Source organism: Chelon labrosus, assembly GCF_963514085.1.
Source record: "Chelon labrosus genome assembly, chromosome: 22".
Classification (NCBI taxonomy): domain Eukaryota; kingdom Metazoa; phylum Chordata; class Actinopteri; order Mugiliformes; family Mugilidae; genus Chelon; species Chelon labrosus.
In genome coordinates, this window is record NC_140355.1 from 12,370,203 (window position 1) to 12,397,136 (window position 26,934).

The following is a 26,934-nucleotide window of genomic DNA, read 5'->3' on the forward strand; positions in this document are numbered from 1 at the left end:
TTTTTATTAAGTGAACCGCTGGGTGGTCTCCACCTAAAACCTAAAATAATGAGAGTCTCTTCCTGTAATCTGCAAAGTTTCCTCCATGACCTTTCGCACTCTCGCACCAGTCGAGCGTGGAAATGTGTCCGTGAAGATTCTCAGTCGTCCAGGTAGATGTCTGCAGCTTCACCTGCAAGCTCAGATGTCACGGGAACCGTTTTATTTTTAAACCTTTTTTTAGAATATATGTTCATTAATGATGGTAATTTCTTTTATTTTGCAGGCAGTGTTACTTTAAATTAACTTCTTAAATGTCCATTATACAGCAAACAGTTCCAGTTGACTCTCCTTTCATTCATTTTATTTATTTATTTTCAAGACCAGATATCTTTTTTCTTTTCTTTTTTTTTTTTCAGGGGAACATTATCTAACGTGGACAAACTCATTAGAAAATGAAAGTGAAATGATAGATTTTTAAACAGTGTGCTCTTTTAAAACTAAATAAATTAAAAAAAAAAGTGCAGGTATTCAGTTTCTTCCCACCCTGGTGTCAACCCTGACATTTAATTCCCTGTAACTTAAAGCCTTCCACTGCCTCTGTGGTTGAAAACAATCCCTGCCTTAGGTATAATAAAGGATCCTTCATACCTCTACGTCTTGCTTGTCTTCTTCTTTCCGTGTGCGTGTGTGTGTGTGTGTTGTGGACATACAGTAGATTTTCGGCACGCCCGTGCATTATTTCCCACCTGTTGGAAGGAGGACGAAAGTGATAGCGGCAGATCCCCACCCATCTGCTAAGAGCACAGTTCCGGGTTCTCTTCAGCCTGGAGCTGATCGCTGCTGCTGCTGCTGCTGCTGTTGTGTTATTACGGCGCTCACAAGCCAAGGACCATGTCTCTTTTACTGGAGAATCAGTTCAGTGAACTTCCCTCTGACAAGTCCGTGAACACAGAGACGTTCCTGGAAGCCGTTTCTCATCTACCTTCGTTTTTTGGTAAGTATACCTCCACCTGAACGCTGTAAGAAAAAAAAAAAAAAAAAGCGAGGGGGTTGACTGTACGAGGCAGAGTCGGCGCGCCGCTTGCGCCGTCACCATTCATACTTGACTGACTTGTTCCTCATGACATGTTGATTCAGGTGACTCGGCTCTCGTCCGATCTCGTGAGCCCACCTTTCATGTGGGATATTTCACACACACACACATACACACAGCGTATATTGAGATGTCGGGTCACGGCGGGGATCGGAGCCAGCTGCGCCTATAGAGAAACTCTTTGTTTACGCACCGAACACGGCAAACACTGACCTCATTGTGACTTTACAGAGAGTATGCATTCCCCAGCGTTTCCCCACACGGCTGTTTGTAAAGGCTGATTCGCATTCATCCCGCCACCCCCCCCCCCCCCCCCCAATGAGCCTGGGACGTGTGATGAAGTCATTCATATTTTATTGCTTTGCTCTCAAATGTCTGTTTCTCTTTCAGACTGCTTAGGATCCAAAGTGTTTTCAGTCATCAAATCAGACATTAATGGCAACATTACGGTAAGATACTGATCTGGCTCTGTGTTTGTGGGCCTCTGCTGTGTTTTCATACTACTGTTGGGGGGGATTAAATTGCATATCTGGGGCCACATGGTTGCAGCTACCTACATGCAAACTAAACCCAAATGCGTATTTATTTATTTATTTATTTTAGAAAATCCGAGCAGTATATGTGAAGGATCCTGCAAAGTATGTCACCCTGCAGCACATTCTGGAGGCAGAGAGGGAGGCCCACGGAGCAGAGTGGCCTAAAGTTGGTGCAACGTTAGCTCTGATGTGGCTCAAGAGGTGAATGCTCCCTGAGCTCGCTGTTTGTCGTAGCTACTGTATGGTGAACTTTAAGCTACTGAAATGAACTAGACAAGCCTTTAAATACCGTGTCTCTCCTGTAGGGGTCTCCGTTTCATCCAGATCCTGCTTCAGAGTTTGGCAGACGGAGACAGAGATGAGAACAACCCAAACCTGATTCGGGTCAATATCACCAAAGCCTATGAACAAGCGCTGAAGAAATACCACGGCTGGATTGTACAGAAGATTTTCCATGTAAGAAATATGTCCTGTTACTGTTATACATTACACAGAGCGTGAAAAGACCTGACCAAACCTGTACAGCGACTCACATGAGGGTTTACCTTGTGGTGTTGTGTTAATGGAATACATCAGATAAGGAGTTTGTATGACACACACATTTACGTTGCACCAGTATCATGTGTTTAGGTATGTGCTTCACATTTATTTAACCAGTAATAAACCTCTCCAGTTTCACATCTGCCTTGTTTTAATTTTGCTTCTTCTTGCACATTGCAGGCTGCGCTGCTCGCAGCACCCTACAGATCAAACTTCCTCAAGGCTCTGTCAAAGGGAGAGGAAGTGAAAGAGGAGGACTGTCTGGCCAACGTGCTTCAGTTCCTCGTCAACTACACTGTCACCGTAGATGCCATCTACGACATGTACACGAATCTAAACGCAGAGCTGGACTACACCGTTTGATGTCGTCGTGACCGGACTGGCGGTGCAGGGGTGTCACGCAAGCCTAGTTTTCACGTTTTACGAAGATTCTTAATTTGTGTGATATTTATTACTTGGATTATGCCTTAGCAAATACTATTGCTATACATTTGGTCTTACGAATATACAAATCTGTTCTCGTATGTGCAGGATTATAAAAAACAGCGGCGCTGCTCTCAGTCTGAGGCAGGATTATGTTATTTGTGTGGGTTGCTGCTTTATTTATGACATTATCAGGTGGCTTTCACCTGTTCCACCAAAAGAATGTAAACACTATCGTTGCGGGAACAAAATCCTGTTAATGTGTCACATTCAGATTTGCTCTGCCTCCAGAACACTGGACTTGCCTCCACTGTTAAACTGGGAACAATAGCCCCAGTCGCTGTTGTTTTGTTTAGTTTCTTTTTAACATTTTAAAAGCTCATCTCAGTAGTTTTTTTAATTTCCTGAATCCACTGAGTGCCTTGGTATTACTGAAGAATTGCACAATGTTTTCAAAGTAAGCTAATAATTACCTTATATTTGCAGGTTTAATGTCACCTGCAAAGAAATGTTTGTGGAAAAACCAGAATAGTTATTTTTTTTTTCCTCTTGAGGGCTAAGATTGTGTTGACTGTCATGTTTGGAAGGTGTGGTTATGTTGTGTTTGCTTTGTTCTGTGGCGTGGTTAGTCCCCGTTTGATTCAACACACAAGCATTATAATAGTGTCTCAAAATAATAGTCATTCATTCATTCATTCATTCATTCATTCATCTTCTGTAACCGCTTGTCTTGTGAAGAGACGTGGGGAGCTGGAGCCTATCCCCAAAATAATATTCTTTTTAGGAAAACATGCCAGATTTTTTAATAATATATTGACTGACAGTTTGTTCATAGATAATTTAATTTGTCTTAAAACGTTTGATTCTAATGAAATCACATTCAGTTCACAAATCTCACACTAGGTGGCGACATGCACTAGCTTTTTGTCTTGAATCGAGTTTGTGATTCCTCTTCTGCATGAAATATTTGAGAAGATGTTCAGTGATAACAATCTATGCAATGTGCGGTTCTGTTTTCTGACTACTGGGATATTAAATGACTGATTTCTGATACATGTTTTCAATTATTCTGGAAGAGCAGGTTTGTGAGAAACTCTCGAATTGCAAAAATACATCGATCGGCCACAACATTAAAACCACTGACAGGATATCTAAATAACACTGAGCATCTTGTTCTGCTGGGAAACGTTTGGACCTGGCGTTGATGTGGATGATACTTAGGCCTGTACCACCCACCTAGACCAGACCAGGCACCCCGACCCCATAGCAATGACACTCCTTGATGGCAGCAGCCATCCCCAGCAGGACGATTTAGGAACAACTCAAAAAAACATGATGTGCACAAGGTGTTGACCTGGCCTCCAAATTCACTAGATCCCAAACTGATCAAGTATCTATGGGATGATCCACAGAGGCCCCTTCTTTCAACCCATAGGATCCAAAGGCCCCCACTAACAATGTTCTGTTGCCAGACACCACAGGACACCCTCAGAAGGCCCATGTCCATTCTCTGATGAGTCACAACTGTTTTGGAGACACAAGGGAGACCTATTAGGAAGGTGGTCATAATGTTATGTCTAATTATTATATTTTTGAGGCTGACTACTGACAAAACAGAAGTAAATCAGAGGGAAATGTCTCTTCATCGCGTGTCTCCACGTCTCTTAATCCTTTAAATCAACCGTCCTCTTCCTCTGCCCAGCCTTACTTATCAGAAGTGTGTCCCAGAGGCCGGAGTGGCTCTGGTTCCTCTCCCCGAGGAGCCCAGCCTGAGCTAATCGTCTCTGAGCAAGAGAAAGAGGAGCATGTCCGTAATCCTGTAGGTTTATCAGCTCTCCAGCCTGATGGGATGGAACGGCTCCAAGCAAAGCCAGGACACAACAGACTAAAGACCGGAAATCATTTAGAACAATGCCTCAATGACAAACCCGCTGACCTTTCTGTCATATCTGTTTTCCTGCAACGAGGCCCTCGGTTGAATATCGCAGTTTTATTCCATCAACATCCAACGCCATCATTCACACCATTTAGGTTATTTGTTTCATAATGGGCTACTTAAAGTGGCATTTTATGTCTACGGCGATCTAAATTACAGCTTTAGCATCCAATTTACGAGGACAAATGACGCAAAATAAGAAGCGCAGGCAGGCACATCATCTAAGATTAGCAATTCAATAGCTCGGTAAGAGCCGGCCCATTTCTACATAATGCAAACAGTAATATTCTTGCAAATTCATCTCCAAGAAAGCATGTATTTTTCATATCGAGATGTAATATCTTAAGGAGAGGGCCTGCACATTTCCATTTACATGTATGTATTTTGAAGTGTTCAATGGCTTCCGCCTCGAGCGTGGGACATCAATCTGGGCTAATGTAATTCACAGTGATAACAAAATCCCAGCTTGCATCATTTATAAAGGAACCGGTCCAACGTATTTGAGACAAGGATTGACTCACATCATATTATAAAGCTAAAATCCTTCAGCGTAAAAAGATGGATCTTAATAAATAAAAATATAAATTTGCCCGGTGGTTAAGCTTTAAATCCTTTTGCAATAAAACCAGGAAAATGTCTCAGCTTCCCACAACTAGTTCATCACTCAGGAATATAATAAAGGCTGCACGTGTGCCAGATACTAACCATTAATACATAATAACACGGTATTTGCAGGGTTTAGAAAATTTAATTTACTTGACAATCTTTATTAAGAAGAGGCAAAAAAAGGGGACGTTGTGGGGGGGGGATTAGGGTCATACATTGCAAAATGTAGTTATTCCGTCGACATAATTCATGGAGAGCGCTCACATGTTTCGTATATATAATAATTGCACTTCATAATTATAGAGACAGTTTGCCGTATAAGTCAGCGTAAATAAATAGTATTACAGAACCAGTGCGGACACACGGAGAACTACTCAGTCAAACATTTCAAACCGTCAGAGATGATAATATAGCCCTACGGAGAAGACACTGTAAATGAGTCGGGTGGCTTTAACATGGCACTCCTGTTATACATATAGTGTTGCGAAGCAGTGTCACGACCTCTCAGAGAAAAGGAAAAGAAAACACAACAAACTGAAACGTCACGTCTGAACGCCACAGCGTCGATTTGGATATGCAACAGTCCTGGTAGCTGAGCGTGACGAAACGAGATCAAATAAGGCGTTAAATTACTTCGTCTATGACTGTGTAACAAAACAAAATGAAAGAAAAAGAATTAGGGATGCACGGAATTTTTTTGGCCGAAAACCAAAAATGCACTTTCTTCCATTTTCGGCTGAAAAAAAAATTGCTTGCACGTGTTGTTTCGGCGACAAAAGTCGGAAAATTTTCGGCCGAAAAACGGAAATGCACTTTCAGCCAAAAATTTATCGCCAAAACAACATGGCTGAAACAGGATGTTGTGATTATACAAGCAACACCTGCAGCAATTTTCGTCCAAAAATAGCCCAAAAGTGCATTTTCGGTTTTTGGGCCGAAAATTTTCGGTGCATCCCTAAAAAGAATGTATGCTCACATTTGTATGGAAATAAAAAAGCTCGTCTTTTAAACACACCACAACAAAGTCCAGTTAACAGCAAAGAAATGTTCCCTCTCAAATAAAGAAGCAATCTTATGGAAAAATATACAATATATTCACAAAAGAAGAAAAAAACTGTTTCCAGAGATCCTTCCCAGATTCAAGTTTCTGAAGGGAACCAATGATTATTTTGGGTTCAGTGTTTTTTCTTTTTTCTTTTTTTTTGTCGTCAAGGCCTACAGAGGGATCACCTGCCTGTGTTTGGAAATTTGATTAGGTGCTCAGCATTAAATGAACAACAGCAGTCATGTCCGATGGCCATTTGTGATATAAAAATAAAACATGAAAAGCCCGTGGGATGAACCTGTGTCTTAAGTCGTGATTATCGTTTACCTTTTCAGGCTCAAAAGCCGCCTACGAACGCAGCACATGCACGAACTAAAAAGGCGCGTCTCTTCTCTTTCTCGTCTAAACCGACAGTCTAGAAAAGGTTTGTCGCTCCTGGGTCCCCGTTGTGCGGCAGCGCCGTGTCTTATCTGTAGACGGGGAGCTGGATGTGGGTTTGCTGTTGGTGCTCCAGCAGCTGAGGCATCCCCATGGTTTCGTACCCGCGGCCCAGCATGCGCTCTTTGATGCAGGGAGGGTGGATCTCACTGATGAGGCACTCCAGAGACTGCAAGCTGCTGCTAAGTACCGCAGCGTGGCACAGGCTAGAACTAGGCAGCCCACAACAGAGGTTTTGGTCTGTGCTGTAAGCTTGGGTATGAGGAGGAGGCGGAGGAGGAGGAGGAAGGGGAGGGTGGAGCTGAGGATGGTGACGCTGTGGGTGGTGGTGGTGGTGGTGGTGGTGGCGGTTTGGGTGGAAGTGGGGATGGGAGAGCCTCAAGTCTCTCGGCCTGGCTGCACATGTACCCGTTGCCAGCACCTGAGAAGTATAACAGTCAGTGTTAGGGGTCGCCACGACGCCGTCCCACAGAGGAGCGAAGTACTGTCCGACAGACAGCTCCCCCTGCATGTTCAGAGAGGAGCTGCTGGCTCGCTCCTGCCCGCCAGGATGGGGCCTATATGACAGCTGTGAGGAGCACGCCAAAGGGAGGCAGGTTTCAGGAGACTGGCCAACCCCTGCCTCTGCTGCTCTGTGCCCCTGAGCGCCGTTACTCACGCTGTACATCCTCACTGCTCCCTGCTGATAGTGCTGCTGCTGCTGCTGCATTTGAGCTTTGCGCTGCCACACGGTGTAGTCTCCTTTCTCCAAGTACCCGGCTTTGGCTATGTCTGCGCCCTGTGTGGGCAGCACCGCCCCCACGAAGGCCAGACTGCTCTGGGGCGGCACTCCCAGGACAAAGTCTGAGTCCGAATGTGCCACCGCGGCCACGGCCTGCAGCGAAGGGCTGGCTCGGGCCTCTCCCCCCAGCTGCAGGGCCTGGCTGTGGGGGACTCTGCTCATCTGCCTCATCAGGCTTTGAACCTCCGCCAGCTCAGTCTGGGGGGCCAGGCTCTGATCTCCGGAGGCTATCCCTGCACTGGAACAAAGTCTCTCAATGGGTACATCGGGGGGCTTACATGAGCTTATGCGATAGGCCTTGTGCCCATGTCTGACCGCGTAGCCATTATTCAGAGGATTATTATAGGGTGCCACAGAAGTCTGGCTGTTTGCATGTTTAGTCCTCCTACCCTCAGAGGTCTTCACCACACCTTTGACCACCACGGAGGCTTTGACAACGGCCAGCAAGCCCTGGTAGCCTCCTGAGTACGGGTGCGAGCAGGGGCTGTAGCGCTGACCTGTAGTGTCTAAGCCATTGACTGTTTTGTTAAGCTGTTTGTGTTGCGGCACCCGCACGTCGGACGGAAAGATTTTGATGGACAGCGGGCTGTTGGCGGTTTTCTGGGCGAAAGCATCCAGCTCTGCAGGAGAAGGGTACCGGGAAATGATGGAGGCCGGCTCGCCTGAGGAGGAAGGAGACAGAGAAGTGATCAGTGTGCAAACAGAAATCTTCTATTGTTTTTCTCTCTTTTAGTCAAACCTGTTTTGGAGGTTAATAATGGACATCAATCATACTTATAACCTAATTTTAAGGAAGGCATTGCCTCCTAAACTGCTTAATAGAATTTAAATAACAATTAATAATGAAATGAATTGATGAAAGACTAAATGTAGCAGCAGAAGAGCAGGAAGGTGCTAATTTATTATTATTTAGCATTAGAGCCAAATGGAGGATGATTCTAGTCCCGTCAAGGCATTAAATATAGTACAAGACTATTCATTTTCACAATCTTTAAAAAAAATATATACACTTACAGCTTAGCCATAGCTCATAATTAAAAATTCTCATTTAATTACTGATAGATTGGCGATCCACACCCTATTTTCAGTTGTTTCTCACTAACATTTTAATCACTCAAGCGTCACCAGCTCCTTCCCGTGAATTCTTTTGTTCCACTTTACGCTTTCATAAACTTGAACCGTTCCTACTGTAAAAACCCCCGGAGCCCAAACCTGGGATACAGACGGAGAAAGAGCAATCATCAAGAGCACCGCTGATTGAATTGTGTGCGGGGAAAGCTGACGGGACAAACTAAGATTGGATTTAAACACTATTATTCAGGCAATTTCATGGCTGCTTAACTCCCGGCGAATAAGGGAAAAGGTGGAAAAGGCGTCCCCATTTAAAAACAATAAGTCACCTGGCAGAAATTACCGCCACCTTTCAGGGGCGACACTTTTATGGAATTTCTGACATAAAAAGAAAAGCCGGCGAAATTAACCCGGATCACGCTGCAAGCCGGTGGAAATCACAGCAGGCGAAAAGAACAAGGCCGTAATCTGCAATAAAGGGCAAAACTAAAAAAAAATAAAAAATAAAAACAAAACACTCCATTTCATTTTCAATAACAAAACCAATTCCAGCTATGCAGGGGAGAGCTCACTCGTTGTTCCCATTTGAAATTGATTTGGGAGTTCATTTCATTTCGGGCCTACAGTGAGCCTCCCGACTGTGAAAATGAGTCAATCTGCAAGATCCATCTCATGAAAGAAATAAATTGGGTGTTTAAAATGGAGGAAAAAAAGGCAAGGTGGAGTGTTCAATCCATCCAGCAATCTCCCAGCGGAGCAGAAGGAACGGCACCATGGTGCCAGGAGCATGAATGAAATCTGCAGAGAAATACAACAAAGCAAAACACTGCTTATTATGTATCACAGTGTAGTGCTGCTATAGAAAACAATGACATCTGGGATGTTGGAGAGGTGTTTGTACTGTATACAATGTCAAGATGTGAGCTCTCTCTTCTCTGGTTTCCCATAATACTACTTGTGGAGAAAGAGGTAACAAGAAAAACCAGCTGCAACAACACTTTCCTTGCTTTTGGCTAAAAGATTCAATATTCACAACCAACAAAAGGTAAAAAAAGAAGAGGATCCACCTGAAAGGAGCTCAGATGATCTCATTTGAAAATATAATAACTCCTAGCATCACGACAAACCAGGATTGATACAGCAGCGCAACATTTGTCTCTTTTACCGCCTCCAATAATGGTGCTCAATTACCGCAAGACAGATAATTTAGCGAGGCAAAATCAGAGACAGACATTTCAGCCATTTCTCGTCGAGTAGAAATGTCAGCGCTAAGCCCCGCACGCTGCGACCGGCTTGCTGTTCCACAAACACTTCAAACACTTTGAATGCTAACACGTCTTCACAGGGTGTCTGATATTGTTAGTCCAGAGATTACAGCCCTGTCAGAGCTACGGAGACACAACACAACTGCACTTCCCACTGTGGCTGCCTTAATGTGGCACTATGGAAACCTCATTAGCAAACAGGGCCTCTGCATTCACGCATTTATCATTTGAGGACCACTACTGTGTGACATATGCATTAAAAAAAAGGGATCATTTTTGGCTATCGTGATGGAAGCCACCAACAACACGCGGTTACAAGCATTAAAATGGCTCTAAATCACAATCAGATGTAATTGCTTCATTCTCCAGGGCTTGCAGACAGATCAGTAGTGTTAAAAGGCAGCAAACTGAGCACCACATGTCTACCAATCATTGCTGGCCCAGAAAGAATATCTTGATGCATTATTTTACAATATTACTCTCAAGCATACCCAAGTCAAATATTACCTAAAATGTGTGGCCAATTCATTACAACCTGGCACTATGATACCAAAACTCTCAACGTGCAAAACTCTCAACCTGAGGGCCAATGCATAGGAGTCAAAGTGATAATTGACAATGTGCATAAAGCACGGCTTCAGCAGTACCACGTGCACACTCTAAAACCAGACCTGCAGCTTAAATTAACAAGCTTCAAGTCAAAATACTAAGGTGTATTTCAAAGTGCACGTGCCGCTACCTGCTCATTTTAGCCTGAAAACATGCAAAACCAACAATAAATGAAAAAAAATATATATCCCCCAACTTATTATTGCACACCAATAATTATATCCAGAGCCGTTTGGTTCGTTTAAATCATTTGAAGTGCGGCGCAGAAATGGATGAGCCAGTAAATTAGAAAGTATTTTCACCTAGCAGACTATCTGAGCTGCCAAAGTGCTGCATATAAGAAATATACGATTTCTTTAATCAGCCCCTGGCGCCTCTCCGGAAATGAGATTACTCATGTTGTTCCTCTGGTAGGTTTGGATTAATGCGGTCTTAATTTTGTGCGTATATAGTGAGTAGTTAAGCCAGATAAAGGGGCGGAAAGTGGAGCTAAAAAAATGAAATCGCGTTATAGCTTATCTTGGCGCCTTCCGACCTGGACGTTCGGATCCCTGAAGAGGTCAAAGTATAAATCTCAGCGGTCGCAAAATTGTTAATGAGGTAGGAGAGAAGAAGATATCTAAAAAAGTGAAGAGGAAGAAGAGGAAAAAATTATGTGGTCATAGCTCGTAGCATTGGTGATGAGGGATCACAGGATGTGCTGGGCTGCAAATTTAACAATAGATTTGCTATCAGCTCTACATTTCTCTGTGACACAATGTTTTTTTTTTTTATGCTGAGGGGCGCTGTGTGGGTACAGACTCCCACGGTGTAAAAAAAAAAAAAGATAAGAAATGAAAACTAAGTCCGTTCGTATGACAATGAGGAAATGGCAGCTACTGTACGTGTTGTTGAGGTAAGGAATGGCGGAGAGATAATTAGCAGTCTGACCTTAAGCACTTAATCACCCTGAACCTGCAGACTGCACGCTGCTTCTCCCTTCAGCTCTGACAGAGAGCAGAGGCAGAAAGAAAAAAAAACAAAAAACAGCAGCGAATAACATCAGCCACTTTTCGCAAGCAGCTTTGGCCGAAGCCACCGTGCCTTTCTTTAAACATGCTTTGACCTTTTAGCATTTCCCGCCACTTGCTTTTAAGAAGGGCCGATGGAAGCAAGACACACAGGGAGTCGAACAGCGTGCTTATAATTTTCTTAAAAATTAAGGAAGTGACAGTGATGCGTGGTTCAACTAGACCCCCCTTGATAGATTTAATGGTCCCACTAGCCGGTGCCTCCGCGTTTCCTCGGTTCAGAGGCGCTCTGCACGTTAAATGTGCTGCTCAACAGTTATGGCACAGAGTGAAACTGGCACACTTTCACAGGAAACACCTAATCCTGATTTCCTCCTTCTGCGCAGGAGTCGTGCTTGGAAAGAAAGAGTTGGAGGTGGTGGTGGTGCAGGGGGATAATAAACTCTCCATCACCACTATAGTGTGACGTAAAGAAGGAGGCTTGATAAATGTTAATATAAAAAAACTAATCTGCAAGGATAAAACACTGCTTTTTTTTTTTAATCACACTGTTGCATATACATAACTGCATGGTCTTTCATAACCTTTATTCCACCCACGTACAATCCCACTCAGTGTTTTCTGCCACTTTAAACTGGCTAATCTTTTTCCCGTGGTCACACTCGAAGCCATTTCCCCCCCTCCAGATTAGAGCAGTAGACCTCATTGTTTTGGAGCAGTTTGAGTTAATCACTAATTTATGGGCAAAACAAGCCCCAGAGGCAGGGCTGAAACAGGAGTTGGACAAGCTCGTTGCGTTTCCAAAACCACGGCTTCCAACCATTTCATAACCGGAGGGGGAACATAAGGAAGCGATTACAGCGGCTTCTAGATAGGATTCCCACATGAGATAAAACTAAAAAACTCATAACGTATTCCTTGTTAATAACCATACATGTTGACAGAAGTGCCAGGCAGTAAAAAAAAAGAAAAAAAAAAGGCATCCCGCAGGTCTTTGATGTTAGGCTAAAGATTTATCTTGAACATTTCTGTGAGATAACATGTTTACGAGTGTCAAATCCTCAGCAGGAACGCCGCGCTGAAAACTGGCAGTTAATTACAGAACAGTGCTTCTCAGCAGGCATAAATACTTGTTTACCACACCAATAATCCTGATATTTAAAATACTCTGGCCTACCTTAATAACCAGGGTCTAAGCTCAGCACACACTCGCATTTAAAACCTATTCCGCTGTTACCATGACAACGTCTTCCGTGCACCCAGTTGGCCAAATGAGCCCAGTCATTAAAACCATGTAATTAATTGGCCCTGCCTTCATTCATCTGTTTGAGACAAGCCTCTCTGACTATGTCCCGGTTAGACGGAGCAAACGGCTAAACCAGCAGCTGCTAGGTGAGTCGGTGAGTGGATGTCAAACCTCATATAACACATTAAAAACCGAATGTCAAAAACTTAATGCGCGACGTTTAAAGTTACATCCAAGAACTTGCCAAACAAGTTTACTCGATGCTGATTAAGCCCACCTGAGGCAGGTATACCATTGTTTTAAATCGGCTGCCTGCGACGACACTCCTCCACTGAGGCACTGGTAACCATGTGTTAACCAGACCTGAAGGAGGAAGTAAACCTTGTGATAGGGATCTAGGCAGTATGACAGAGCCTATGGTGGAAAATGACAAGTAAAAAAAATTTAATTAAAGGTCAGAGAAAAGTTTCTGACGCATCAGATAAAAGGGAAAATCGGCATTCAGAAGAAGGATTGCGATTTTAAGGAGAAACGGTGAGGATTAGGGTTAGGAACAGTGGATTACCAGTGGTGTGGTTTCTCCTTGTTGGAGACCACACCAAGAAAAAGAGACTGAGGGACAGTAGACTGTTAGCAATTTGTAGCTTTAAAGCTGCGGTGATTGGTTTCTGACCACTGGAGGTCTTAAAAAAGTAAAAACAAGGAAAAAACCACAATATGAATGGCTAGTAGTGCTATTATAAAGTACCCAGAACGCAAGTTATTTGAATTTCCTTTCGTCATTTCTTGGGGAAATCCCACATAATTTCTTTAAATGGTTCACTATTATGGACATAAACTGTGTCTCCTTGACAAAAAAGAAGTTAAAGGACCAGTGTGTCCGATGTAGTGACACCTGGTGGCGAGGTTGCAGACAGCAACTGAAGGAATACCCCTCCCCCATTTCAAGTGTATAGAAAAATCCTAAAGTAGCTATCAAAACAAAATGCAAAATTTAGAGCCCGTGTTTGGTTTCACCACTCTGGGCTGCTGTGGAAACAGGGCAGCTCAACACAGTGAACTAACTCTTCTTACGTGGATATGAATTTAACCTAAAAAAAGACAAAACAGTTCAGTCACAATGGGTTGTTGTACACTAATGAAACATTATCCTGCAAACTATATTAAATTTTTGCTAATGGATCTACCTGTGTGCAATTCTCACGCCTCTGATGGGCTTTTTCTCCAGTGCAACAGTGGCCCGAGGCTTGTATTGTAATGTTTAAAGCCATCCGCCCAACCAACCAACCTGAGCTTCAGATCTGAGAGTTAATTCTCTGCATTTCACCAAACAGAGCATGCTCACACCTCGGCATATGCTTTCAAATCTTTCTCACACTAACCTCTCTATTCACACCCTTCTTCTGCAAACGCACAAAAATAAAAACAGAGACACTCATTCACCCTGTTTTCACATGCCTCCTTCTTTCCGAGTCAGTAATCTGTATATGAAGGGCGCACGCGGAACAGAGTAACCTCCGGGTTGAACACTTAGTTATGTGTGCTAGAGGAGGCTCTTGCGAACGCTTCTTTGCACCAGTGTCATTCCTCATTTGTTTCTGTGCCGCTCGGCCCAGCTCGGGCAAAGTTTCCCCCTCTCAAAGCAAGCCCGAGCGCAGGCCAGCAGCGTGGGAAAAAAAAGCACTTCCAGCCACTGCTTTCAAGCCGAGATAGTAGAGAGGCGCACATTCACTCTCATCACATAATTCCTAACACTCGTTTCCCAGAAATCTTTCACACGGGTTTGTGTGGCTGAGAGTCCTTTGCCTTCAATTTATTGATAGCTAAAAATGGAAATGGCTTTCAAAAGCACAGCAGCGGCTAAAGACCGTCCCCATTTAACTCGATCCAGCAACGACTCATTTAATGAAGAAGCCTGGACCACACAGACTGAGCTCCCATCAGCAGTCTATTCCCCGTGGCTGTGCTTGAAATGTCAGACCGGAGCAGGAGGGTGCTACACTACGCACAGTCGCAGTACATAAAACTCAAAGGGGGGGTGGAGGCCCTGCAGGTAAACGGAATGAGAAATGCATTGCTGGTTGTGCCTGAGGCAAACTAGGCCCTTCTGTTCCAACATTTAGCAGACAAGTGCTCCACTGATTCCCAATTAATATTTAATAAGATTAAATACAAAGAGGTTTTTCACCCCAGGAAACGAGAGATGAGTAGATAGAGCATAAAAGGGATGGAAATTCCAATATTTCAGATCCGAGTACGGTTGGATGCACATTGTTGGGTTGCAAGTAAATAAGGCGCAGATAATAATCAACTACAGAGCCTGTCACAGCAAATGATTTCACTTATTTTGTCTAATTAGAGCTTGTCTCACGACCGTGTCCCTGTGTTTCCTGTTAGTTGTGTTGCACCTGTTAGATCAGGACAGCTTTTAGGGTTCTTTCAGTTCTACGTGGCTTGGTGACCCCTGCACACTCCCAGCGTGGCTCCATTCAGCGTCAGCCCCGAGTGGAGGTCTAATTATCCAGAATAAGTGAAAACACCTGCACGAACGTGCAGGTGTTGGGTGCAGGTATTATGTCGCCGGAGTCTGATAATTACACGGCCATTAAAGCCGAAAACAATGACGCGCCTTCTATATTTTCCATACATCAAAAACAGACTCGGTGGAGGATTTGTATAGGTGTGCATTTAGAGATATCCTGTTTGAGAGGGGCCCCTGCAAACAAACATGCCATTTACTGGTAACATGATCAGTCAGATAAGATAGTCCCGACTGTGGTCTGCAGACATACGTGAGACAGACTGAGCTAATACCGATAGTCAAATTTAGGTTTCTCATCTGAGAAAAAAATCGAAACGTGCACATTGTTGCTGGTCAATATTTGCACGCTCGTGCTTTCTGTGCAACCAGACTGAGCCGCACAATTTAATTTTCCCCCCTTTTTTTTTTTTTTTTCCTCTGCTGTGGATCCAAACAAAACACAGCAAGTGCATGCACAGCCTCCAAATGATAATGACGCAACACCTGTACCAAAAAGAAAACAAAATGTCTCTAAATGGCCTAAAGATGTGAGTAATTTCACAAGACTCAATTGCACGCGACGTGCAACAACTGATATGTTGCATGAGCATTTTTAAAGCACTTGAGAAAACAAAACCACAACAGAATAAATTAATCTAGGCTACTCTGATCTCAATGTGTGAAAAAAAAAAAACACAGCACATATAATATGGATGTAACATAACCTACATAAATAAAAGCATCATCAGACCAAGACCTAAATCTCCACACACCGTGTTTAATCAGCTAATTGAAAGAAATCTAATCACAAATCCCCAGTCCCGAAGATACCCACTCAACCTTTCAACGAACGCGGTCTAATCAGTCAAGATGAAGGTCAAACAACACTGACATGAAGCCCCTTCTGCACAAAATGTGAGGATCGTTAGTAACCCTGTATGGCAGAGTTGATTAACTCCGTAATTTCAGAGTCCACTTTGACCTGCACACATTTGCACTGCAGGAGGACACTGATTACTAGCCTGATTAACTGGCATCATCATCAGAGGAGGCCCATTATTTGAATTCAAGAAGCCCAACAGCACATGAAATCTCAGCACACTGCTAAAAAAAAAAAAAAACTGTGCATGATCTTTATGTGCGCTTGGAAGGGGGCAAAGTCAAGCAGAACTTTTACATGAATGTGGCCAACACCCATTTTTGTCCTGTGTAAATACAAAAACTGTGTCCCCTGCTGCTGCTGCTGTGATATAAACTCACCTTTGTGGGTGCATGGCTGCAGCGGTGGTACTGGCAGCAGTAACGGCGGCGGTGGAACATCGAGGCTTTTGGGTGTGCAGGCCAAGCGCTGCGACGAGAGGGTCTGCCGTCTCTGGATACAGGCCAGCATGATAATTCACTATGGCTGAGCACAGCCTGGGTAAACCTGCTAAAGTAAAGAGAGATAACAGGTTTTCACTTTACAGTTAATGCTTTTAACACCAAACAAAATGCTGATTAAACAAGACAGACACAGACGTATTGGCACCCCTCCGAGTCTGTACTTTGAGCTAAATGCTAATTTTATCCTGCTCGCTGACCCTTAGCTTCTTGGATCTTCACCGTCTCACATTAGCCAATGAGCGCATTAGTCTTTGCATCCAAAGTTTGGCACGAACGCCTGTAACTGTATTTGTTGGCAATCCATTTATCAGTTGTTGAGACTTTTCAGTCTTAAGCACAAATGTCGAGCGCAGTCACAGGAGGGAAATCAAGACATCACCAAGACCAATAAATCGTTTGGAAGGACGCGTAAAATCCATCCAACAGATATTGCTAAACGGCACGGGATAATTGAAAACTGTGGCCTGCTGGGGACATTAAAGGAAAAGTCAGGGAGATTACCAAATTAATTAGAAATCCTCCTCTGGTCAACACAGTTATCTGTTTGAAGTTTAATGGAAATAAATAGTTGTTGAGACTACAATACACCTGATCCTCATAGCGGCACTAGAGGTTAACAAAGACCCCTGGGGAACGTGAATGTTTGCACAAAGTTCAAAGGAGTCTATGGGCTAGTTGGTGAGCTATTTCAGTCTGGTGAACAAACTGACAAATGGTGGCAACCGGTAGCAAAAGTGAGGACGGCAGTGTGGATTAAAACCTCACTACTGATAACTAATCCCCCATACTTCTGTCTCTCATTTTGATTTCATACAATTTAAAGGGGAACTACTGTTTTTTTTACAACCTGGACCTTATTTCTGGCATAAAATACGATCGTTTACTCACCCACATAACATTTTGTGTAATTTGTAGTCCTTCGGGAGATAATTAGATCAGCGTATATCCATATAGTGGGAGTGACTGGGGCACTGAAACGCATCCTCTAAATAACGCATTATCTGCCGCGAAACTCGTTCATTTCACCAATATTTTGTTTTCGTACGCTAGTGCTATTCCCCGTTGAGTTACCTGTTATCATCATGATGTCTTCTGACCTGGATGATGTCTGCTATGGTACTGCAATGTTTCGTCCACAACCACAGAATCGGAAAAATATTCAGCCATGTTGCAAAAAAACGGAAGTAGCAAATTACAGGTAAACAAGCTGAAGCGGATGATGATAACAGGTAACTCCGGACTCAACGGGGAATAGCACTAGCGTACGAAAACAAAATATTTGTGAAATGAACGAGTTTCGCGGCAGATAATGCGTCATTTAGAGGCCGCGTTTCGGTGCCCCAGTCACTCCCACTATATGGATATATGCAGATCCAAATATCTCCCGAACAACTACAAATTACACAAAAGTTATATGGGTGAGTGAAAGGTTGTATTTTATGCCAGAAATAAGGTCCAGGCTGTAAAAAACACTAGTTCCCCTTTAAGTCTTTTCTGCTTAGAAATCTATAGAAATAAAGTAAATGCCAGCTTTAAGTTTGGAAAGCCTATATGCAGTAGGCCTACATTCAAACCATTGCAAAAAAAACCTGATGTTAGGAGAAGACTGCCTGCTTGCTAGGAACAGTAAAATCCCACAGACGGCTCCGTTATCTCCCCTTTCAGTATTTTACATATCTAAACCTCAGCAACAACTTGGGTCCCTTTAACAGACTGAAATTCAGGACCTCATTTAATGACGACTCCTTCTCCCTCCGCTGCTTAGTTGTTATGATGGCTCTTTCCCGTTATCAGCCTCGCTGTGTCGGTTGCGATCACGCAGATCATTTACAAGCTCTCCTGTAGCCGCAGGCTGCGCGTTTCAATTTCTTACCAGCCTTGAGATCTTCGGTTTCTTGTTGTATAAATTTATGGCCGTATCGATCAGCAGAGAAAGCCAAAAACAGGTCTCTCCTTAAAGCCGGCTGTTTGCGGGGTTAAGTATTGTCAGAGGAAATGAGAGCCTGTGTCTGAACAAGACTGCGCCTCTCCACAGCTGTGCTGATTGAAGCAATCATTTTGAAGAGTAAGCCAGGCATTGGGGGGATATTTCAGCGATAATCACATATGACATTCTCTTTTGATTATTTGAAAGAGTCAGCAAATCTGAACGCTAGCATTGCAAAACTAAAAATCCTCAGGCTACTGTAAAAACCTCAGGCTACTGTAAAAAACTCTATGTGAACCATGTATCCTGTTAACAGGCAACTGCTATCAATGCAAAATGATATTAATAGTTAATCAATCCAGTGATCACAACTGGAAACACTATATTTCCAGTGTCCCCAATGCAGCTAGTCTAAACCTACAGCATACAGACGCCAAATTTGTTTCTTTTCTTGTTTGCTTTCAAGTTCCTTTTGGATTTTTCTTGTTTCATTTCTCCCTCAAGGTCTGAAAGGCAGCTAAATTGAGTCAACCAGACTGAACAAGATGTTCAGGGATGGGCCACAGAAACATGATTACCTTCGCCTCAAAAGGAAAAGGACACAGAGTGGCTTTTATTTTACTCAGGTGCTGACAAAAAAAAAAAAAAAAAAAAAGAGAGAGAGAGAGAGAGATTCCCTCACTCTTCCCTTTTCCCTTCCCTGCTCCCCTCCTCCACTCAACATCTGTCCCCTGGCGACAAGCTCACTTCAAACTGCTCAGCGCAACCTGTCTCGTCTGAACACACACATCTGACGAGCTAAAAGCCTCGGTATGGCCAGATTCCATTTTGAAAATAATAGCAATTTCACAACAACCCTCCCATTACCACACATTTGTGGAGAGGGAGATAGCGAAAAAGCAGAAGGAACACGAGAGAGAGAGAGAGAGAGAGAGAAGACATCTCCAGGGAAATCCCTTCACAAGCAGAAAATGAGACATGAATTGGAATACCCTCCATTACTCCCATAATTTGCAGCTGGAAGAAAATACATCAAGGAGGACATTATAATTCAAAGAGAGGGCCAGCAGTGGCTTCAAGAAAAAAAGTTTCTCCGAGAACAGAAAGGGGAGCGAGAAATGATGCATGAAGCGCAAGGTAATGACGGTTCCTTTCATGCTGCTATCCGAATTTAAAATTTAAAAGAGATTTTATGAAAACTTAAGCTTAAAATTGCCTCCTCACTCTTGAATACAGCTACCTGAAGAAAAAAGAAAGAGAGACATAGGAGATGAAAGTCGTCATGATGTTATCTGTGCTTAAGCAATTTCAGATTTGGACTTTCCTATGGTATGTTATATCAAGATATCTCATGATTGTGATTGGCTGAAATAATACAGAACGCGCAAACTGCAGCCTTTAAAAGCCGTTATTTGCATAGTTCCACTCAACCTTAACAAATAAGGTCGAGGACCTTGTCATTAACGTAACGATCTCCTTCAAAGCCAGTTTTCATCAACTTTCCAATCAGTGGCAAATGGGCCCGGGCGAGACATTATTAGAGAGTTTGCAAGCCAGATGTCCAGCTTCTCACAAACTCTATAAACTCGCGCCCCCAAGGTCTCACTGAGACAGGTATTCAAGGACTTCTCCGACAAGCATAATCAGAAAAAAAGGACACAAAGTTTAAGCTGCAAGAGCGTTTAATTCTCACCACTCCCAGACGACATCCATGCAAGCTGATAAGCAGCGTGACGTTGTCCACTGAGGGCCTGCCAGGGAGATAAAGACCTTGTGCTCTGCAGTCCATCTAACTGTCCCCCGTGGTGTTCTGATAAGGGTATTTTGGCGGACAAAGTTATTTTTCAAGGCTTTTCCCTTGTCATTGACAGAATGCAAAACGCTTCATGTCCTAATGGCACATCCGTCTTGGGATCGGGGCGTTTTGTGAGACGTTGAGGTCAAGAGAGCCACAAGCAAAGTGATGTGGAAACTTTTAATAGTGTACTGTCATCTAACTAGCACCAATCCACTCCATGTGATCACATTTCATGAGATAAAAAAAAGCCGGGTGTGCACTATTGCCCAAACAGTGCATCGCTACGTTAAAAATAAAAAATCCCAAATAGCTCATGCCTTGCTTTACCTGTTTGCCTGTACAGAGAGTTTCCATCAAAGCAGGAAAAAGCCCTAAATTATACAGAGACTGAGCCGAGAGCATCTGTCTGACCCTCTGCAGTCTTTTATGACTTCACACAGCATCAAGGGTCACAGAGACGGTAAAAGCAAATTGCACAAAGAACCTCCCCCTCCACAAACATGAAATGCACTGATAAAAGACGCACACACACACACATACCGCTCTCTCTCGCTCGCCCTGCCACATTCACACACCCCTCCTCCCCACCATCCACAGCTCCCGTTAGCAGTTCTCAGGATCCTCAGTTAATAATTAGATGATAATGAAAAAGGTTTAAGACGAGCACCCTTTTCACTCCCTGAGTGGATTAGCATGAGTGCTATGCTAATGTTTTCTGTTCCTTCTGCACAGAAGCTGCAGGCGAGTAGAAAGGCGAAAAGGAAAGAACAGTGAGGCGAATAAAGAAGGTTAATTTAGGAATAAATAAATGACTAACAAAGAGCAATTACAGAAGCGGAAACGCCGCGTCTCTCTTCAACTGCTATACATCATGAATAAAAATCCACTTGTATAATTAATTGTATACTACGTATGGCTGTTATACAGTCTTCAAGGTAGGAACCTGTCTGAGTAATGGAGAGCAGACAAGTAGCACACACACAGAACTCAACAGTAATGCTGCTGCAGCTGCTGGATTTGCCTCCATACACCCCTCCACACACACACAGCTCAGCCACAATCCCCTCATACATTTTTAATAGAATCTATTACTTCTGGATTAGCCGATAAGAGCTGCCCTGGTTAAATTCTATAATAGTTTACATAATTGGTATCAGAGCTGCGTATAAGAGAGACCCAGATTTCTCTCCTCTTTTTCTGTTCATGGAAGGGGGGGGAGGACACAAAGGTTCACATACAGGATAACCAAACATCCCCAAGTCACTCCGCTCCGCACTGCAAGAACACTCCGGGCCTGCGGCTGATAACAATGAGCCTCATTACCATTAAGATTAGCTCATGTAAAAGGCATTACAACAGTGTTAGAAAGCATTTCCTATAAATTTTTTACGCAAGCACAAAATTTATGCAATTTATCGCTGGGGAAAATATTCAGCCAGATGTCCGGGGCGTTCGGTTGGATGTAATTCGTGCAGCATTAATGGCTGAGAAAACATTCAAATCGCAGCTTCTCTCATGCTAAATTTAATCGAAGACCTGGTTTGTCACAAAAAAAAAAAATGCATTTCAGTCTGAAAATCTCAGGTCCTTAACAATATGTCACAGATGCTGACATATTTAAGTGGGCGAAACAATGAATATATGTAAATCAAGCTTGTTTTTATCGTCACAGCTATCATTGTGGTGTGTTACGGTTTGCATCTATGTTATGTTTAAGGTATTGTATTATACCGGAACTGTATTAATCTTCTGCACTAGCCCTGTAGGAGGCCTTTTCATCTGTCAAAAGTCATACATAAGCTATAATTTCCGTGTAAATGATTAGTTCTAATCAGCTTTTTGTTGCCCTCTACTTATGTTGATGTGCACACGCTTACCAATTTCCTTTTTTTTTTTACAGCTTCTACTGATGTTACTTGGGCATCAAAGTTAAATATCTGTATTTAACTAGGCGGGGCATGTAAACTTAAAAGCAAAGCAGATACGGAGAATTTTTGCAAACCTTGCAATAACACGAGTCGTACAACCCACACACACCCTTCCCCTAACAGTAACAGAAACTGGCATCACCTTGAAACACTCTCAAGCGTGTCAGCTGAACTTAACGTTTAATACCGCAGCAACAAATGGTTAGAAATGAATAACAGCCCGAGTCCATGGGATCAAAGCTTGGCCCATTAATTTCTGCAGCAGCAGCAGCAGCTACAGAGCTGCCAGCATGAGGTATTTAGTCTACGAGGTTTACAGTTATGACAAACAATTAATCATTTACTTTGATTTGTGTGGAAATGCACAAGAAAAAATTTTTTTTACATATAACGTTGAGCACAAATTTAGCCATGTGTCCAAAGCTGCACAATTAGGTGTTATCTTTGACAACAGCCTTGGTTCGAGGAGTAAAAAGCCTCATAATGACCCGACTCTGCCCTTGCACACAGACGGTGCCAAGGCAAAAGAAACACACTGCATGGGGTAAAGTCTGGCCTGTGCCAAGGCAGCACTAGAGGGTAAACATGCCCTTATCTTATCCTTATCCCAGTACGAACTCTAAGACATACTGTCAAAGAGCTATGGGTATGCGGCACGGCCTTTAGAAAACTTCAAAGATAACAGATCATGAAAAAGTGAGCTGTAGGTTTTGGGGAAAGATTTTTTTTTTTTTTTCTGAAGCAAAAGCAAACTATGATTTTAACCTCATGTTGACATCTGTTGGCTGATAGGCAGAGTTATACTCAGTCTATCAGTTCCATGAGGATGAAAAAATGTTAGACAATCATAAACTCATTATACTGTTACACTGGGTCACCGATTCCTTCAAGCCATTAAAAACTTGAAGCAAACATACGACTCATTAGAGGAAAATGCTGCGTCTCCGGCTCTTATGTGGGGAGATAACCTAATGAGGAGCGCTCATAGATGCTTTAAAATGTTCTGTGAGGATGTCGTCTACGGTGCATGATCTCACCCTCTCCCTGCTCCTCTTTTCAGGGCAAATGAAGATCAGCACTTGCAATTTAATCGTTAATTTAATAGTAATTGCAGAGTGGTCGCATGACAAAAGACAAAATATTAATAATGACCTTAGCCGCCCCGTCCCCTCCCCGGTAACCTCGGAGGCCCAGTCCTTAACCTTCCACCCTTAACCCCCGTCTCACTACCCCTTCATCCTATTAGGAGGAAAATACCAATTAGACAGATTTCCAAAGATGGCAAGCCGCTCCTAATTACACATGACATCCCCTGGCAGATAAAAAGGTGATTACAAGAGAAACTGCTAGGCAACCGAGCCGTTGACATTATCCCGATAAGATGGACAAAGAGGTTCGGTCTTGTCATTCAGTCTTAATGCACAACACTTCCGCAGGCCTGAAAAGCAAAAGGCAGTGCATGACGTGGCAGGAGAAAGACGTGACCTTATTCAGCCCTTGCACCGGCCGGGGTAATAATCTTCCAAGAAAAGGTCATTCTCGTGGCGAGCAGTTTCCTCCAGTCAGTAATTCGGTAGGCCTGGAGATTGAGCGAGCCTGGGGAAACTTCACAATAAATCAGAGCTCAGCTTCGCTCCTCAGAAAGCAAAGGGAAGCAGGCAGCCAAATGACAAATCCCTTTTTCTTCACAGAGTTGGAATTACTGCCGGGGTGTGATGCGAGATCAGAGGGAAACCCCCATGAGGATACCTGCACAGCGGCTGCTCAACGAAGCCTCTCAAGCGAGTTCAAACGCACATTTCAAGCAGGCAACGTATGTAATTAGACCGAGTATGAGGTGTTAACCAAACATTGGCTGTCTTTGTGAAAGTTGCATATTTAGAGCAAATCCATGGACTTATAGGATACGCAGCGTTATTATTTTTTAACAATGACATTGTGGTAAATCAAAGCCCACAATGCAATGATATGTTTATAGGGAACCCACGAGCAATAAAAATGAGCCAAATGCCTATAAAACCAAACCCAAGGGAGCTGACATATATTTGGTCAGAAAACAGCCATGGGGGGGGGGGGGGGGAAGAGGAGAATAATAAAACACCAAATTGCAAGCTTTTCTTCTGTGCCTCTGGTGGTAAGCTGTGACATCCCATCTCTCTGGGTAATAAAGGCTCTGGCACAAGCAGGAAAAGCACGCAGGGTAGAATTTCACACCTGGCCAATAATCTATAGGAACCTCTGCTGCGGCTAACCTTCAACCTCGGCTGCCACCGGTGCAGTGAGGTGCGATGATCCCACCTCCGGCTTCTAGACAATAGAAATGGAAACCTTCTGAGGCAGCCCCTCAATGACCGATAATATACTTCAAAGCACTTCCTCTATATCCACTGAGATGCTGACATATAAAAGCGCCTTTCAGTGCGCGCAGGGTGCACACGGACAGGGGCTCAGAGCAGTTCTCAGAGAAAGAAACTAGATGTTACTTATGCAAATGTTTCCTGTCTTTAATCCAACGGCAAATTCAGGCCCAATCTCAATAATTAAATGTCACATGCATTTAAATAAGACATTAAATACCCCGAACAGAAGTGGGTTAAATCATACTTGGACTTTATCCATATGAGCACGCATTAGTCAACAGATATGATATGTGTGTGGCTATAATGATAGTAAGGGCGAGACGCTCCTATCCATTAGTGCGCGCTGGGCATCTTTCACCACTTCAGCGCCGTCGACCTAAAATCAATCCCTAAATTACGCACGGAAGGATCTTTACTACCCTGCATCTTTTTCTTATTCTATTGTTATTTAGTGCACATAGATAGAATTTAAAAAGCAATTCAGCTGCTAGAAAATCAAGACAAACACAAAATATTTTCTCTGAACTAAAAAAAGAAAAAGAAACATTTTCCATGAGCCAAAACAGTTCCCTTTAAAGATGAAGATGGAAATAAGAAACATGAGTGTCTTACAGAGTTGTGTCTTATCATAAGGCTTGTTTATCTTTGGTTCGCCACGGCTGATTGGTCGCTCCCCTGCTCGGAAGGCGTATTTCCTCTGCAAAAGCAACCTCGCCACTGATTTCGCGATGCGCACTGGAAACCTCGGGAGATATATCCATTGATAAAGCCGGCTCCGTCAACTGCACTTCCTCGACATCGTTCGGCTCTCCCGCAGAAGATGATTTCACCGATCGGGCTCTCCGTGCAGCAGCTTGCGTTTCATCCCAGCAGCCGACCCCACCGAAGCCGTGTGAGCCACGGAGACTGATGTCGGAATGGAAATGAGTCCTCTGCGCTGTTGAAACCGGCTCCGGGCCAATCAATCAAGGCTGCTATTCCCACGGCTCGGCCAATCGTGTGAAAGGGAAGGCGGCCGCTGCCGTGATGCCAGCCCCGTCAAAGGAAGCACGTTCCTATTTAGTGGAAGAATTTAAAGGGGAAGAGCGTCTGCTGGCTTAATGAGCCCAAAACAAATGGGAAGTTTTTGGTCAGCATTGACCCATGCGCATCTGATCGATCAGGAAAGACAGACCAGATGTTTGTTGTTGTTTTTTTTTGTTTTTTCTTCCACAGCTCATTCAGTGGTGCTTTATCAACTCTAAATGGATGAGAGTTAAATTAAGTAAGGTATTATCATACAAATATAAACTTTTTGTGCACAATAAACCCATTATAGTGTCATATCATAAACACATTGTATAATTTTTGATGCCTTATGAAGCAGGCACCGTAGCTGGTCAATGTGATAGTTAAACAACTTTAAAGAATTGACATTTCCATTAAAATCTGTAAAATCAAAACACTATTTCATATGAAAAGCCCTTATATTAATGCAATGGAGTAACAATTACAACTTATCCCACTAAAATCTAGTCAAGAAGATGTATAAAGTACAAATTCTTTCAAAACTGTTCATCAGAAAATACCTTTTATTTCATTCTTAGATGCTGATTTGGAGACATGATACAAAGCACACCTTAAAATGTGGCATCTAACACAAACAAAGCACAAAAACTACATCTTCATTAATTGCTTGATGAGCTTTGAATCAACCCCTCACAGCTAAGAAAACAAGCACATGGGAACTACTGTGTTTCCTACAGTGGCTCCTAAAAATATCAGCCATCTGCAGCAAAAAAAAAAACAAACAAAAAAACATCTTTAACTCAGAACGGCCACGGCATCACAAACCAAACATGCTATTCAAACATGAAAACATTTCCAATTCAAATAACTACAGTAATGTGTCCCGGCAGCAAACAGCATACTAATTTTACTATGAATCCCGTCTCTCGGGTTGGAAATAACTCAAGATAAGAGCGTGTCACAGTTATTTGGTCTGCCATTTTAACTGCAGACAGTCTGAACTGCTTTAGGATTTAAAAATATACAGGTGCAGATACTATGATAAATGGTCGCTCTGTGCAAATTAGGCCTCCTGGTTTAGCCAAGCATCATTTATTTTGCAGTTCCTGTTCATTTTCATTGTTTACTCTGAAATGGATTGGAGCCCCAATTAACATAGGCTAATTATTTACAGCAGTGTAAATAAGCATCTCAAATGAAATGTTTTTAAAGAGAATTTGACTGTTTCTGTGCTTTAAACCTGCTTTGCTTCGACCTGACCTGGATGCACTTTAAACTAGAGCATTTATCAATATAATGGCCTTCTGTCTTGTTACCCTTAAGGACATGAGGTATGTGGCACATTCAGATAGTAACCACAGTCTATGCTTGACTACTCACCCAGCCTTAATCTAATAATAGTTCCCCCTGGCTGCCAAAATGAACATG

General features: G+C 43.1%; 2 protein-coding genes across 2 annotated transcripts; one reads left to right on the forward strand and one right to left on the reverse strand.

Annotated features, from left to right (window-relative positions):
• The first annotated feature begins 19 nt into the window (after positions 1-19).
• On the forward strand, positions 20-3,625 carry LOC311507623 (glycolipid transfer protein-like). Its single transcript, XM_084572037.1, has 5 exons — positions 20-976; positions 1,466-1,524; positions 1,679-1,812; positions 1,917-2,067; positions 2,332-3,625. The coding sequence occupies exons 1-5, from the start codon at positions 874-876 to the stop codon at positions 2,512-2,514; spliced, it is 630 nt and encodes a 209-aa protein (XP_084428163.1). The 5' UTR covers positions 20-873; the 3' UTR covers positions 2,515-3,625.
• Positions 3,626-4,563: 938 nt separating this feature from the next.
• On the reverse strand, positions 4,564-25,430 carry LOC311507621 (protein FAM222A-like). The gene is made up of 3 exons (XM_084572034.1): positions 25,111-25,430; positions 16,363-16,531; positions 4,564-8,042 (listed from the first exon to the last, which is right to left on the reverse strand). Exons 2-3 carry the CDS (start codon positions 16,490-16,492, stop codon positions 6,628-6,630), a joined length of 1,545 nt encoding a protein of 514 aa, XP_084428160.1. The 5' UTR covers positions 16,493-16,531; positions 25,111-25,430; the 3' UTR covers positions 4,564-6,627.
• Positions 25,431-26,934: the final 1,504 nt, after the last annotated feature.